This window comes from Manis javanica, chromosome 13 (genome assembly GCF_040802235.1).
Source record: "Manis javanica isolate MJ-LG chromosome 13, MJ_LKY, whole genome shotgun sequence".
NCBI classification, from domain to species: Eukaryota; Metazoa; Chordata; class Mammalia; order Pholidota; family Manidae; genus Manis; species Manis javanica.
Genome location: NC_133168.1, coordinates 74,238,028 through 74,252,170, shown reverse-complemented (window position 1 = coordinate 74,252,170; position 14,143 = coordinate 74,238,028). Strand labels below are relative to the sequence as shown.

General features: G+C 40.6%; 1 protein-coding gene across 1 annotated transcript in view; it reads left to right on the top strand.

The window, feature by feature from the left end:
- PLG (plasminogen) overlaps nt 1-14,143 on the top strand; it is a 39,227-nt gene that overhangs the window by 203 nt on the left and 24,881 nt on the right. Inside the window, exons 2-7 of the mRNA XM_017670050.3 lie at nt 3,927-4,062; nt 5,274-5,380; nt 8,600-8,714; nt 10,146-10,285; nt 12,130-12,250; nt 13,805-13,923. Of these exons, the coding sequence (XP_017525539.2) occupies nt 3,927-4,062; nt 5,274-5,380; nt 8,600-8,714; nt 10,146-10,285; nt 12,130-12,250; nt 13,805-13,923 (738 nt within the window). The remainder of the gene's footprint in view (nt 1-3,926; nt 4,063-5,273; nt 5,381-8,599; nt 8,715-10,145; nt 10,286-12,129; nt 12,251-13,804; nt 13,924-14,143) is intronic.

Below are 14,143 nucleotides of genomic sequence, written 5' to 3'. Positions count from 1 at the left end.
CAATGTGTTAAAAAAAAATACACGATGGCTTTAGGCACAACTTGTTTGATTTAGCCTTTGTTTCATGGGAGTCCCAATTCAAAATCTAAATATAAGACTGAGGAATTCTTGAGGAAAGACGTTCAGTTTCCCTGTGAATGCTGGAGACAAATGGGCAGAGTAAACAATGAGTGAACTTTCTAAATCTAAAGATTGGGCCAAAATGATGTTTACTTAGTTGACAAAAGAGCGTAGATAGCTAACACCCCTACCAGTTGTTGGTTTCTTCGCCTGACTCTCAGCTCAGTTAATTTAGACAATTTTTGTTAAGGTATCATTCTATTCACTTTCAAATGTAAGCAATGAAATATCTCCTTGATTGCATTTTTCAGCCAGTCCACAGTTGTATTCACCAGTTCTGTGGGCTATGGCTGAAATAAGGCTTCCCATACATCCAGATTTGCTCCTTATGCCTGGAGAGGTCAAAGGCATCGCTCTGCTAAATGATGTTTGCATTCAGTAATCCAGCAAGATTCACTTAGAGCTTGAGGCAGGCCGGGCACATTGTACACGTTTTATTTATACATGTGTGTGTGTCCTTTACTCATACGGCTTATCCATGAGGCAGTCTGAAAATATTTTAGATGGAAATAAGTGGATACTGGAAACATGTATTAGTAGAGTCTGCTTTTTCCCTAAAGTACTTTCTCAAACACACCAATGTTATCCCCCTTAAAGGATGTTTCAGGTACTTTAATAAGAAAGTAGGGTAGCGTAGGATATTTCATAGATGAGGAAATCCATTCTTAGAAAAATCATATTGTCTTCCTGTGGACCAAACTCCCAAGTATAGGAAGTAAGGAAGCTAGGATTTAAACCAGGGCTTCCCAAGGGGGAATGTGATGCACTTCTCACTTCCTAAACTGTTTAAACCTTCCTTAAAATATTCTAAGCATGTCCTTATGGTTCTTTTTCTTTAATTTTTTTTTGACAGCTTTATTGAGATATCATTCACCTACTTAGAGCATACAGGACAGTGGTTTTCAGTGTATTCTGAGTTGTCCAACCAGCACCACAATACAGTTAGAACATTTTCATTGCCCCAAGAAGAAACCACTCCTCTCAGCTGTGACCCTCTGCCCTCCTTCCCCTTCCCCCACCTCAGCCCCCATCCAGCTCCCCAGCAACCACTGATCTACTTTCTGTCTCTGATTTGCCTCTATTTTGGACATTTCATACAAATGGAATCACACATTATGCCTGTAGGTCTTCATCTAAACAAAGGGTAGATACTTGAAATTCAATTTATAAATTGCCAGAGAAAGTTTTATAAGTTGTACTTTAAATTAGAGGCAAAGATATTTGAATTTAGTGGAGCCATTCAAAGAAATAGCAGAGAAAATACTGTGCAAAGATTCTTGTGGGAAGTGGTTATATGTGGGGTGCAGGCACGCTAGTCTATCAATTTAGCCTATGGAAAGCAGGGCCTAGAACACTCCGTGGGTCACACCCCAATGTCAGAACAAACTGCTCTTTGTTCAGCAGGACTAACATATGTCTTTCACCTCTAGAGGAGAAAATCTTTCATAAGCTCTTGTAAGGAAGGCACTTATTCTCACTTCCCGTGGAAGTGTTTCCATCTCTCCAGAGCACTGAAATGAGTGGTGAGAGGGCTTTTACAGCTTTGCTCAGTGAGAGATGCATAAGCCGTTTACATCTCACAAACCACTAAGTCTTTTCTTTCAAACACACAAGCCTGGGGACACATATACACACCACAGTGATGACAAAACAAAAACCTACATTATTGATGAAATACACTTGCTTTGGTAGCAAATACATCTACAATTGGCCTAGAATATAAAAATACTTTTCTTACTAACAAGATTTGTTTAATATTTCTTGGTCAACAAATAAACCGTATATACCCCATTATGAGCTCTGGAGTTGAAGCAAAGAAAATAGTTGGGGAAAACTTTTCAAGAAAAAAATGCATTCTCCTTTGGAGTATCAGCTCATAAGGTGGGTCTCAGTAGCTAAAAACAAAAAAATATAACATAACTAAAGGTAACTTAATTAAAGGGTGATATAAATGGAAATGTTCTTGTCTTGATATTTATATCCAGGCCTACTCTACTTTCTAGGAACTCTTCAGAAAGTTTAATTTAACTCTTTGTAGGATACGCTTTATTGTGTTTGTTTTTTATTTATTTATTTTTTTAGGAGAGCAAGGAACAGGCTTTTATTTAGAAATAAAGTGAAAGGACAGAGCTCCTGGCTCATGCCAGGAGGGGACAGGAGAGTCCCTATTATATTTGTTTTTTAAATCACATCTTGATCTACAGAATTTATCAAAACCCCACTCTTCTTGGAAATGAGAGTTCAAATGGGGAGAAAATGCAGGGTGAAGATATGAGGCTCTAAAACATCTATTTCTCCATACTCTTTTGATACATTTGTCAAGTGCTTTTTGGCATATCAAATTTAAATTGCATTAGCCCACTTCCTGTTCAGTATCCACCCTTCCAGTTTGGAGTATTTTGAGTTGAGGAATTACAGAGTGGGGGAGAGTGCGCTCCGGAAGGGGGCTTGGTCTCTTTCTCTAGAGTCCGTCGCCCATGCAGTGTGCATATTCTCGGGGTCGGGGATGGCCTTTCTGCCAACGCAGATCTGACCCTTCACAATCCTTCCGCCTGGATAATCTTCATTGGCATCCAATCATGCTCTAGAACATTCTCATCTTTTAAAAAGTTCCAGGACTGCATATGCCTCTAGGAAATGGTCATTTCACAGCCAGGCATCTGGGGAGACTTGTCTTCTCCTGCTGTTCCCATTGCCTCTCCTGTTCAGTCTGGCCTTGGTCCCCACCACTCCCCTTAGAGTGGTCAAGGTTGCCATGTTGCCTAATCCCATTTAAGCAAACTTTAGGAAACTTGCTGTCTTCATTTTATTAACTTCTTTTGACCTCTCGCCCTGTGAAACTCACTGGTGTTCACCTGAAAAGGATGGAGGCTGACACCCCCAGGCTTGGAGCAGAGCTGCTAAAGCCAGCTCTGGTGCTTGGAGGGGCCTCGGAACAGGGACCCTCTCTGCAGCCGTGCAGGGGAGCATGGCTGAGGCCCTCCTCACTGCAGAAGGGCCAGAACAACCTCCAGATTCTTCGCCTCCCATCTTATCTCACAGGAAAATTAAGGCCAGTGTTTGTCCCAGGCTCTACTTTCTTTGTAATTTCCTAGAAATACTAGATACTTGTCATCTTCCTGGAAAAACTGATTTCTCTTATATTAAATCTCTTCTATTAAAATCAGTTTTAATTAAAAATTGACATCTCTGATAATTAATAGGGAGGTGTCACTGTACTAAATCCCAGTATAAAAATGGCCTTTTAGCTGAGATTTTGTCCATGCCTTATTTATTCTCAATGTCATCAACTCGTCACATTTTTTGTATGTCAAGGTAGAGCCATTCAGAGAAGGCTTATGAGGTCTGTTTAAGTGACAGTGTGACAACCAAAGTTTATACTACTGGGAATTGAATAATAGCCTCCAAGTTGTATCCATACCCAGCGATGGACAAATCAATACTGGTGACACAGTTGCTACTGGTGGTCTCCTACTGTTTTCTCTTGACATAGCAATCAATAGGCAAACAGATCAAATGTATTCTTATTCAAGGTTTCATACCCATTAACAGGGTGACATAGAAGTTGTTAATTCATTCTAATCTATTAAGTTATCAACCTGGTCGGGCTTTTACTGTACTGCAATCTATTACTGAACCTTCTTCTGACAAAGCATTTTTACTCTTTGTTTGGCCACCCCTTCTGCTCCCAGTGAAGCAGCCAGTTTATTGGGTTATGCAAAGCAGAGAGATGAAACAGTCACAATAATAAAACAATGGTGCTGATTAATTTTATCAACTGTCCCACTTTTATCTTCCATTTGTAGGTCATGGAGATTCCCTGACTGACTATGTAAACACCCAGGGGGCTTCCCTGTTCAGTTTATCTAAGAAGTACCTAACAGCAGGAAGTGTACAGGAATGTGCTGCAAAATGTGAGGAGGAAGCCGGATTCCTCTGCAGGTATTTCCAGTGCCTCTGCACCTACCCAGAGAGCTGGCTCTTGGAGATACTGTTATTTTGATAACAAGAAATTTGTTCTTGGATATATTCATAAAAATAACATTTAAGAGGAAAGAAGAATTTCATGGAATCAGAGTTTGGAATCTGTGTTTGCTCCCATATCTGAAACCATAAGAACAATTTCTTGTTAACATTTATTAGTGTTCCCTTTAGAAAAATATCCCCAAAGTAAATTATTTATTTTTACACATGACATCAGCAGCTATTGCTCTGAGCTCTCATTTCTGACATCATCATCAGTAAATATTTATTGAGGGTCACGTGGCTGGAAGTGTCCTAGACCCTAAGGAGCAAAGAAATCTAGATACAGTGATCTAGCATATATGACATATATGATTGATATCAGTATATATAACAGATCTTTGTATAGAGGCAAGATCCAGTGCTTGCCCTTTGGATTTATGGTGTAGTTACAGAAACTGGATAAAGTGTAACAAGTTTTAAAAATATGATGTGAGATATTAATAAGTGATAATCAACAGGGGTCCTATAAAGATTCAGCAGAAAGAACAATTCCTAGGGTTGAGACAGCTGGAGAAGCCCTCAGGGAAGAGGTGGGAGTGAGGTGGGCTTTGGAGGTCAGTGGGATCGTGGCACTGCCCTGCAGGAGGGACAAGAATGGAGGACGGTGGTTAAAGCAAAGAGTCCAAGGAGGAGATGGGCTGGAAAGGTGGCTTCCATTGCCAGACTGCTCGCCCACAGGCAGGATCACAGGACGGGCAGGGAGGTGTGAGGTGACCTGGAGGGTAATGCAGGGGGGAAGGTGGAAGGGAGATGATAGGAGTCCGGAGGTTATATATAAACTATCTTGGGAAGGGATTCAAAGCACACGGAGTTGCTTCTTTCCAACACAAAAGCAAATATTCTGGCATTTATTTAATTAAGGAAATAAGTGAAGAAAGTAAAGCTGTCAAAACAGAAAGAGAAATTTTGGAGGGGGAGAAGGAGAAAGGAAAAGAAAAGCAAGAGTAACTGCCCTGCTGATGTCTCCTCTAACAGTACTTCACTGACACTGTGCCACATTCATTGAAAGTAACGACTGAGCTGCTTGACCCATCAACAGTCACGATTACCTTGAGTCTCTTGCTCAAACCACTTTGCTCTCTTTAAATAAAGCCAACATTTGTTTCTCGCCTGATTCTCTTCTGCAGGGCGTTCCAGTACCATAGTAAAGAGCAACAGTGTGTGCTGATACCTGAAAACAGCAAGTCTTCCCCGGTCATCAGGATGAGAGACGTTGTTTTATTTGAAAAGAGAAGTGAGTACAAGGTTTTCTCCTACCCCCCCTTCCCGTTCCTCTTCTTCCTCCCCTTGGCCCTCTCCCGCCCCTCCTCCTCCTGCGTTCTCCCCACCACCCCAATCCCCCACCGCTCTCCTCCTCCTCCTCTCTGATGCCTGTCATTCATCAGACCAGAGAATGGAGCAGGAGTGTGTGGCGAGATTGAATCTGGAGTCAGGACAAGGTTTGGCCACCAACCCACTTTGTCAACTTGACTATAGGACTTCACCTTCTGGGTTTCATTTTTCTTCATTTAAAAATGGAAGTATTGGGTTTACAATCTCACTTCTACCTCTATGACCCTGAAATTAAGATATTCAGATATTCATTTTATTTTTAAGGAGGAGAAGGGGAGTCTAAACGTTCCTTATGATCTTGGCTGTTCTGCAGGGACCACAGTCCTTGGACTCTCACTTTTAGACTGAAACCTGGAGGAACAGGAAAACTGAGGTGTTCTAAATCCCCAGTAACATTAGATGGGGACAAATCCTTATTTTTATTCTTAAATTTTCTACATATTTACAGTTGTAGTCTGTAGTTCCCTCAGGTTCTGAAATGTCTTTTGAAAATGTGCAAGTGTTAAGGTTCCTTTTCCATTGTTTTCCTTGAAAATTCTGGATCCATAGTCCTGTTGTTTAGGATAGCAGATAGCCTGGATTCCTATGGAAATTGTATGTCTTTATGTCTTTTTGGATATGCAAAAGCTTCATTAAGTATGAATAGGGATTTAAGTGACTGTATGATGCTTTTAAAGCTACATTCCACTCCACTGTTGGCTACATATTAACGTCATCTATAATAACAACTTAGTGTTGCAAATATTCTGCACCACAGGTGTTGAGACAAGAAACAGCCTATTTCATGTGTTCTTGACAGTGACTTGCGACATTCTCTCTAGACTCACCAAAATACGCTAAATAAGATTTTACAAAGTATTTCTTTAGTTTAGGATTATTTCTATGCACTGGTTCATTTTAGGTTTAACTAGTTGTGCCCCTGCTGAACTCCCTTCCTTAGCACTGTTCATCTCTAATTTTTGAGATTAAAATGCACATTAAATCTAAAGTTTATCTGTTGAAGTTACTAGTTCTTACAAATAGTGATTAAAAGATGTGCTCATAGAATTGCCTAGATTTTCAAAACAGTCCTGGTGGGCTTTTCCCTGCAGAATGCTAACATTTAAATATGTCATTTGTAAATTGTTAACCAGAAGGGACATGGGGGTAACCGCTAGGCTTAGTTTAAATAGTTGAATAGTTGCTTATTTTCAAGGTGATAGGAGAAGAGCAAAAGGTTATACAAACTCGGGTGGGTACATACAAACAGAAGAGGGGTAAAAAGTCAAAAGTCAGCCATTTTTTGGGTGCCTGTTTCTTTACTGTGGCATATCGCCCCAGTGCTGAGTTACCTGCCAGGGGTTTTCTGGGAAAAGTCAGCATCAGATCACATTCCTATCTGCCATTTGCTGCCATGGCCACCGCCACCAATGTGGGCTGAGCTGCCATCATCACTGGCTGGTCCCCACACAGGCTGGTCTGTAATTTCCCTGCTTCAAACCTTATGCCCTGAGAATATAACCCAAATGTGTATGAAATGCTACAGGGGGCTGCATCATCTGAGCCCGCCCCATTTGTGGGCTTCCTTAGCTTTTTTACCCTGGGTTTGTATCTGTTCCTCGCACATGCCAAGCACATGCCCTGTCAGCCTGGGACCCTCCTCTGCTCTCCCTGAGGCCAGCTCCTTCTCATCGCCCAGCTCTGAGCTCAAGCACCACCTTTTAAAAGTCTCCCCTGACCCCTGGGCCTCTGAAGTACCTTGAGCTTCCACTTTTGGCAAGGGTAATATGTCTACTGTAATAACATCTCTCAATGCAGATAGATCTGCAATCTGTATACATAGTGGGGTTAAAAGCATTGATTGTTGAAGGTGTGTTAGAAGTACTTTCTCCAGGCAATGGAACAATTTATTTAAAAACTTGGCTAAGTGGAAAATCATAAAAGATGATATAAATATACTTAGATATTTTATATGTTCACAATAAATGTTGAAAACACACAAGTTTATGTTCCCACCTTCTGCTACAGAGCAGAGGTTTTTTCCTTTGAGTTTGGGGCCACCAGCAGGAGCTAGCTGGTGTATTCTTTGCACAGACTGTGTTAAGTGCCTTGCCTATGAGGATCAGTTTCCTTCCCTTTGAAGTGAAGCAAGGTCTAGAGACATCTGTTAATCTAACAGTAACACATCTTTATATTTTATATGACTGGATTGCCCTCAGTGCATTTGAGAGCAGTTTTTAAAACTATTCATCTCTTTCAAGTTCTTAAAAGCATTCAACTTAGTTAAAAATGAACAAATTTTTTTTTCCCATTCATTTCTTAAGCTTAGATCGTTTTTAACCAAATGTAGCTGTATCAAAAGTTTTGACAATAAAACCAGTTGACTCTTGATAAGCATGTAACCCCACTGGTGGGAGCAGAAGCGGGTGGCCATGCTGGAAAGCAGTTTGCCAGCCACAGGTGCCCACCCTTCCACATGTGGGACACGGTGGGCACCTGACTGTGTATTTTAAAGGCAGGATGGAGCCCATTGGCTGGCCAGTGAGTTGGTTAGATGGAGGCTGATTGAGAGCATCTGCTGCCAACCTTTAAGGTAAACCTTAGATAATTTTAGAGCCCCATTTGGAATTTTTTCATGTTTAAAATACTGGGAGCATCAAGAAATGGAAATGGTTTAGATTTCTTTCCACCTCTGAAAAGCCTGCTTGCCACCTTGTCTAAAAGTCCCTGACTTCATTCCCATTCACTCGTGTCAAGCAACTTGTTTTCTCTGATATGTGTCACCATGAGGCTATCTCATTTCATAATTTGTGTCCGTGATGGCTTTCTGTAACCGGCCCTGCTGATTCCACCACAAGGTAAGCTCCGTGTGGGTAGGGCCTTTGCTCTCTACTCCATGTGCCCCCCAGCACCTAGCATGGTACCTGGTACACAGAAAGATGAAAGCTTTGAATAAATGAGTCAGAGCACCAGACGGCTTAGTTAACTGCACCTCCTAGGCTCATATAAGACTGTCATTTTAGAGAGTAAGAAAATGGTGTCTTCTGGTGTGCAAGTCATCTCAGCATGCCTGAGCAGTGCAGGCTTTCCCCACGCTGTTCCCTGCTGCAAAAGGTTTGACCACTGTGGGGATGTCTTTCAGTCTATCTTGCAGAATGCAAGACTGGAAATGGAAAGAACTACAGAGGGACCGCATCCAGAACGAAAACTGGCATCACCTGTCAAAAATGGAGTGACAGTTTTCCACACAAACCCAAGTAAGATCTCCTCTCTCACCTCCACATGCACCCATTAACACTTTGAATGACTCCCTCCTTCTAAATCGAAGCACAACGTGTGAATAAGCAGGCACAGAGGGAGCCTTATTGATTTTAATGTAGAATGGTTCAGTTATTCATAGCATAAAAACAGGAAATGGTGGCTTTCCACTCAATGCTGTGTATAGGCTTTGCTGGAAGACCTAGAACACTGGATGCCTAAAAACAGGACAATGAAACCATGAATTCTAGGCTGTCTGAGAAAAGACTCCCCAGGAGTTTGCTAGGACTGAATGAGTCTAAATCAAACATATCAAGTCAGAGCACTCACCATGTTCACCTTGATGTTGGAGAGTGAAAGATTTTAAACAAAATAGATATGAAAGACGGATTATCTTGCAACTTGCCGGTGACTCATCTTAGTATCATAGTGTCATTCTTTTTGTATTTCCCCCCATATGATATTAAGTGGCATTCAGTTCTCATCAAGTACTCTTATCAAGTAAGAATTTAGTGTCTATTACCCTGCCCCCAAACGAATTGCCTTTACTGCTTCTGGATCATATGGGCAGATCTACAATTCCCAGGTCATTAAGGCTTCTAGGGCAGAAAATGATTAAACCAAGTGGCCAAGTAAGAGAATGTCAGAGGCCTTGGTACGTGAGGAAAGCAAGGCCCTGAGAAAGTGTAATGTATCAAAAACAAGGACATAGAAGAACCAGAAACAAAATCTGCCATTTTATTCTTGGGCTTTTGATCTAATTTGTTATCTCTGCACAGCAGCCCATCTTCAGAACTGAAAATGAGCCAAACACCATTAAATGAGCCAAGCCAATTCTGGCTGGACTTCAGAGACCACACAGCATTTGACAAAATCAGACAAATCTGATTTTACCTTTTTGAGATGCTGTTTATTAAGGGTTCAAACTTAGGCAAAATTCATTTTGCTTTTCATTGCTACCCTTCTGTTTTCTCATCTGTAAAATAATATCTTTCTGATGAAGTTTCTATTAAGACTAAATGAACGTATGCATAGAGGTTAGTGTAATGCCTCATGCATAGTTCATGCCGATAAAATGGTATTAATTACTAATTCTTACAGAGAGCAGGGTGTTTGGAGTGAATCAAGAATTAGGCTGGCTTTTGAGGCCTTTATATTTCTACTGACTGCATAAAAACACTTGGCTCTACTTCTAAGTTTGTGTCTATGTCACTTTAGTAGTAATGGTAATATAAGCTACTGTACTGAAACACCTCATTAATAGAGAAATTGAAAATTGGACAATGTAAATGCTACAGCAGAGAGCTGCAATGCATTTGAAGGACAGAAGCTTGAACCTCAGGTGGGAAATAGAGCATCTTATCCTGCCTTGCTGAGAGCGCACTGATTTTTAAAATATAGTCAAAGTGATTCTTTCCTATCCTCCACAGCTATTCACCTGATGACTTCCCTTCAGAGGGGCTGGAGGAAAATTACTGCAGGAACCCAGACAATGACAAGAATGGGCCCTGGTGTTACACCACAGACCCAGAACAGAGATTTGACTTCTGCGACATTCCAGAATGTGAAGGTCAGGAGTGGCTCTAGAAAACCTTTTCCTATCTGCCCTTTATCTGTAAAGTCATTTGCTGGAAAACAATTTCCCACAAGGATATTGCTAATAATCAATTAGCGCTGTGTTTGACAAAATTGAGTAATGCGTGCTCTGCTTAGAAAGGACCAAAATTTTTCTCAGACCCCCATTACTGACTGAATTATTTTTATTAAAATGCGACTTCAATATGTGCAAATATAAAACTAGATATAAACTCTAGATGCACACTTTTTATGCTTAAAGCTCCTATAGAGTCTAAAGCCAACAACAGATTTGCAACTGAATAGTTAAAATAGAACCACAAAATCAATAAAATTCATATTAACAGTATTGATTTAAGGTGGTAGACTTTGTTGTTTTGTTGAAGCGAATCAATGAACCAGTTTTAAAATCAGCAGTCTATTATTTTAATGGACCAACAAATACAATAGTGCATCTCAACAGTTCTTGCTAAAAAATTTTAAAACATCCTATTGGAAATACTTTCTTCATTTCACATTTTCTGCTACGTTTATTTGTACAGAAGAGGAGGGGAAGGGATGAAGGCAGGATTTGTGCAACATCGTGGGGAATGTCTGCACAGTATGACAGCTCCATTCTCCCCTCTGTATCCATTTCAACCATGGGGATCCTTTATTTGTTATGAGGTCATTTGGTCCTTTATTGACATAATAGCATCCTTTTTGTATTAAGTCTGTTTCTGTTTTCCTTATTACTCCATAAAAATTACTCCATTGCACCATGTTGTTTCAATAATTGTAAGTCAAAATTCAGTTTTTAAATAATGTAAGAAAGCAAAAACAGCCAGTCATGCTTCTCAGTACAGGATGCCTCCTGGTCTGTGGGGAATACATTCTAAGGCTCCCAGTGGGTACTTGAAACTGGATAATACAGAAACTGTGTATACTATGTTTTTTCCTAAACAAACATACCTGTGATAAAATTTAACTTATAAACTAGGCACAATAAGAGATTAACAACAATAACTAGTAATAAAATGGAATAATCACAATAACATGCTGTAGTAAAAGTTGTGTAAATGTGGTCTCTCTTTCAAAATACCTCACTGTACTGTACTGACCCTTCTTGTGATGATGTGAGATGATAAAGTGCCTACAGGTGAGACTGAGCGAGGTGCGTGGTGTGGGCGTGGTGACTAGCCTTAGGTTACCACCGACCTTCTGACCACATGTCAAAAGGAGGATCATCTGCTTCCTGACTGTGGTTGACTGTAGGGAACTGAAACCACAGAAAGCGACACTGTATTAACGGGGATGACTGTAATATAAAAAGAGACGCATTGTCATTTTAGATGAATATTGTCTTCCACTAAGGTCGTGAGCACAGCACAAAAATCCTGGAAGGGTGCCAGCTTGCTTGACAGTCATCTGTATGATCAGAATAATTTCATAGGAAATGTTTAATATCATTATTTCAATGAAGGCACCAAATGTTTAAACCTCCTAGCAGAGAACTTGCAGACTTCTGAGAAAGTGTGCACTCTGCTCCCCACACACCTCCTAGGGCCAGCGCATCCTAGTTACATGGCCTTGTGGAATTTCTGAATGTGGTTGTGATTATAATAGTTGAGGGAGTATTGAACAAAATATACTAATTTTACCATTTAAAGGAGGGAGTGACTGTTTAGATTGTATTAGAAAATCAAGTCTTTATTGCCAAGGGATTGCTGAAAATAACATATGGATAAGTGGCTAGTAGTTGTTGAGACACTTCTAGAGGGATTGAAGTTTATAGTCTTTTTTGCTTCATCCATTTCGGTTTCTTTCTTCATTTCTTTCCTTCTTCTCCATGCTGACCAGATGAATGTATGCACTGCAGTGGAGAAAATTATGAAGGCAAAATTTCCACGACCGTGTCTGGACTTGAATGCCAGTCCTGGGACTCACAGAGCCCACATGCTCATGGCTACTTTCCCTCCAAGTAAGTCTCATGGGGAAAGAAACCAGCTGTTGATGACTCTACAGCTGTATGGGGCATCTCCAGTTATTTAGAAATTTAAGCATTCCTCAAGAAGTGAGCACACCTGATGTTTTCGAGTTTCAAAGTTGCATCTTCCCACATGACTGCAAAAATGACATGTACGTTCTTGCTATTTAAAATGTGGCTTAGAGAAGAGTGGTAACAGTTGAAAGTATGTTAGAAATGCAGAATCCCAGATTCTCTGAATCTGAATTGCATTATAACTGGGTTCCTGGCTGATTCATACGCACATTAAAATTTAAGCAATACAGGTGCATCTCACCTGTGCATTCTCCAATTATTTCTTTCTTCTCTTTATTCCTCTCCTTTTCCTTCATTCTGATGAGATTCAAAGCTTCCCAACTTATGATCTACAGATGGGCTTTAGGGCTTTGGGGAATCTCTCAACATTTTATGTGCATGTATATCAGTACATATTTCCAGGGTGAGGATTCCTAACTTCCATCAGATTCTCAAGCGGGATCATGCATTTATAATAGGAATAAGAGTCCCTCATCTAGAAGGTGATCATTCCTAGAGTAAGGTTTCTCAGGTCTTTTATTTTACATTAATCATACTGGAAAACATCTCCCTCTCTGTAACCACTTCTGGCCTTTCTCCTCATTCTATGATGACTGTAAGTACACTTAATTTTTAAGCTGAAGGGGTATGACTAAAAGTGGCAACTTACAAGTTTTGACAAGAAATGAGACTGAGCCATAGGTTTCACAGAGGAACAGCTCCACTGAATCTCCGCACCTTCCATTCCAAACAGCTAGTTTGAAACAAGGCTATTGCCATTTTCCTTTAAGGAAGAAACACAGTAAAGCCCTGAAGGCCAAGGAGAGGGTAAATTCACTTTGCAGAAATCAGAAGAAAAAGACTGCTTAAGCGACTGCTGGTTGCTCTGTCCATCCCTCTTCTAAGTCTGAGAGAGGGATGTGAAATGAGCCACAAGAGTGGCATGCATCTCACGTGCATCACGAGTTGAAGCTCCTGGGTCCCTGCTGGGCGTGCTCACTAGTCTGTATTATCCAGCTAGGTGCTCACAAGAGCATAGCTCATCCTCTTAAGTGTCTATAAGCTTGAAGGCTAACTACCTTCTGGTAGGCCAGAAGGACTATTCCTTTAAGTGACAGAGATGCCAACCTCTTGGTTGTATGGTTAAATGAGTATCTCTAGTCAGCAAGGACTTCATGTTTAAAAAACTGTTATTATTTGCAATTGAATAACTCGAGTTTGCTTACATCGATTTTCCAAATGGCCAAAATAATAACGTAGCTGCTCCTGTTCTGCAATTTTTGCACATTCAAAGTGTTAAAAAAAAACAGCCCTTAGAATACTGAACTCATCATCTTTCTTATGTGATTGCCATCTCTTGGAGGACAGCCTTCATCCAGTCACCACTTGGAGTGGCAGACTGCCTATCACACAGCAGATATTTTCTCATTTGAAATGATTCTCGTCTGTGAATGTGAATGTTCAGTACTGCCAATATCTTTTGGACCCATTCAGATTTCCAAGCAAGAATTTGAAGAAGAATTATTGCCGTAACCCTGATGGGGAGCCCCGTCCATGGTGTTTCACCACGGATCCCAACAAACGCTGGGAATTCTGTGACATACCACGCTGCAGTAAGTATGGCTCACATCCAGACCTCTGGGATCCTCACCTGCTCTTGAATCAAGAAAAAAAATGTATCAGTGCCTGAGCGCTATGCCTAAAAAGTACCCTGCTGGTCCTGTGGGATGTAACTGCTTTTTAAACGCAATTTATCAGTTTCTGTAGCTAACTGATCAGAGCATCCATTGATCATGTTGTTTGCTTGTCTGTTTGTTTGTTTTTACTATCAGA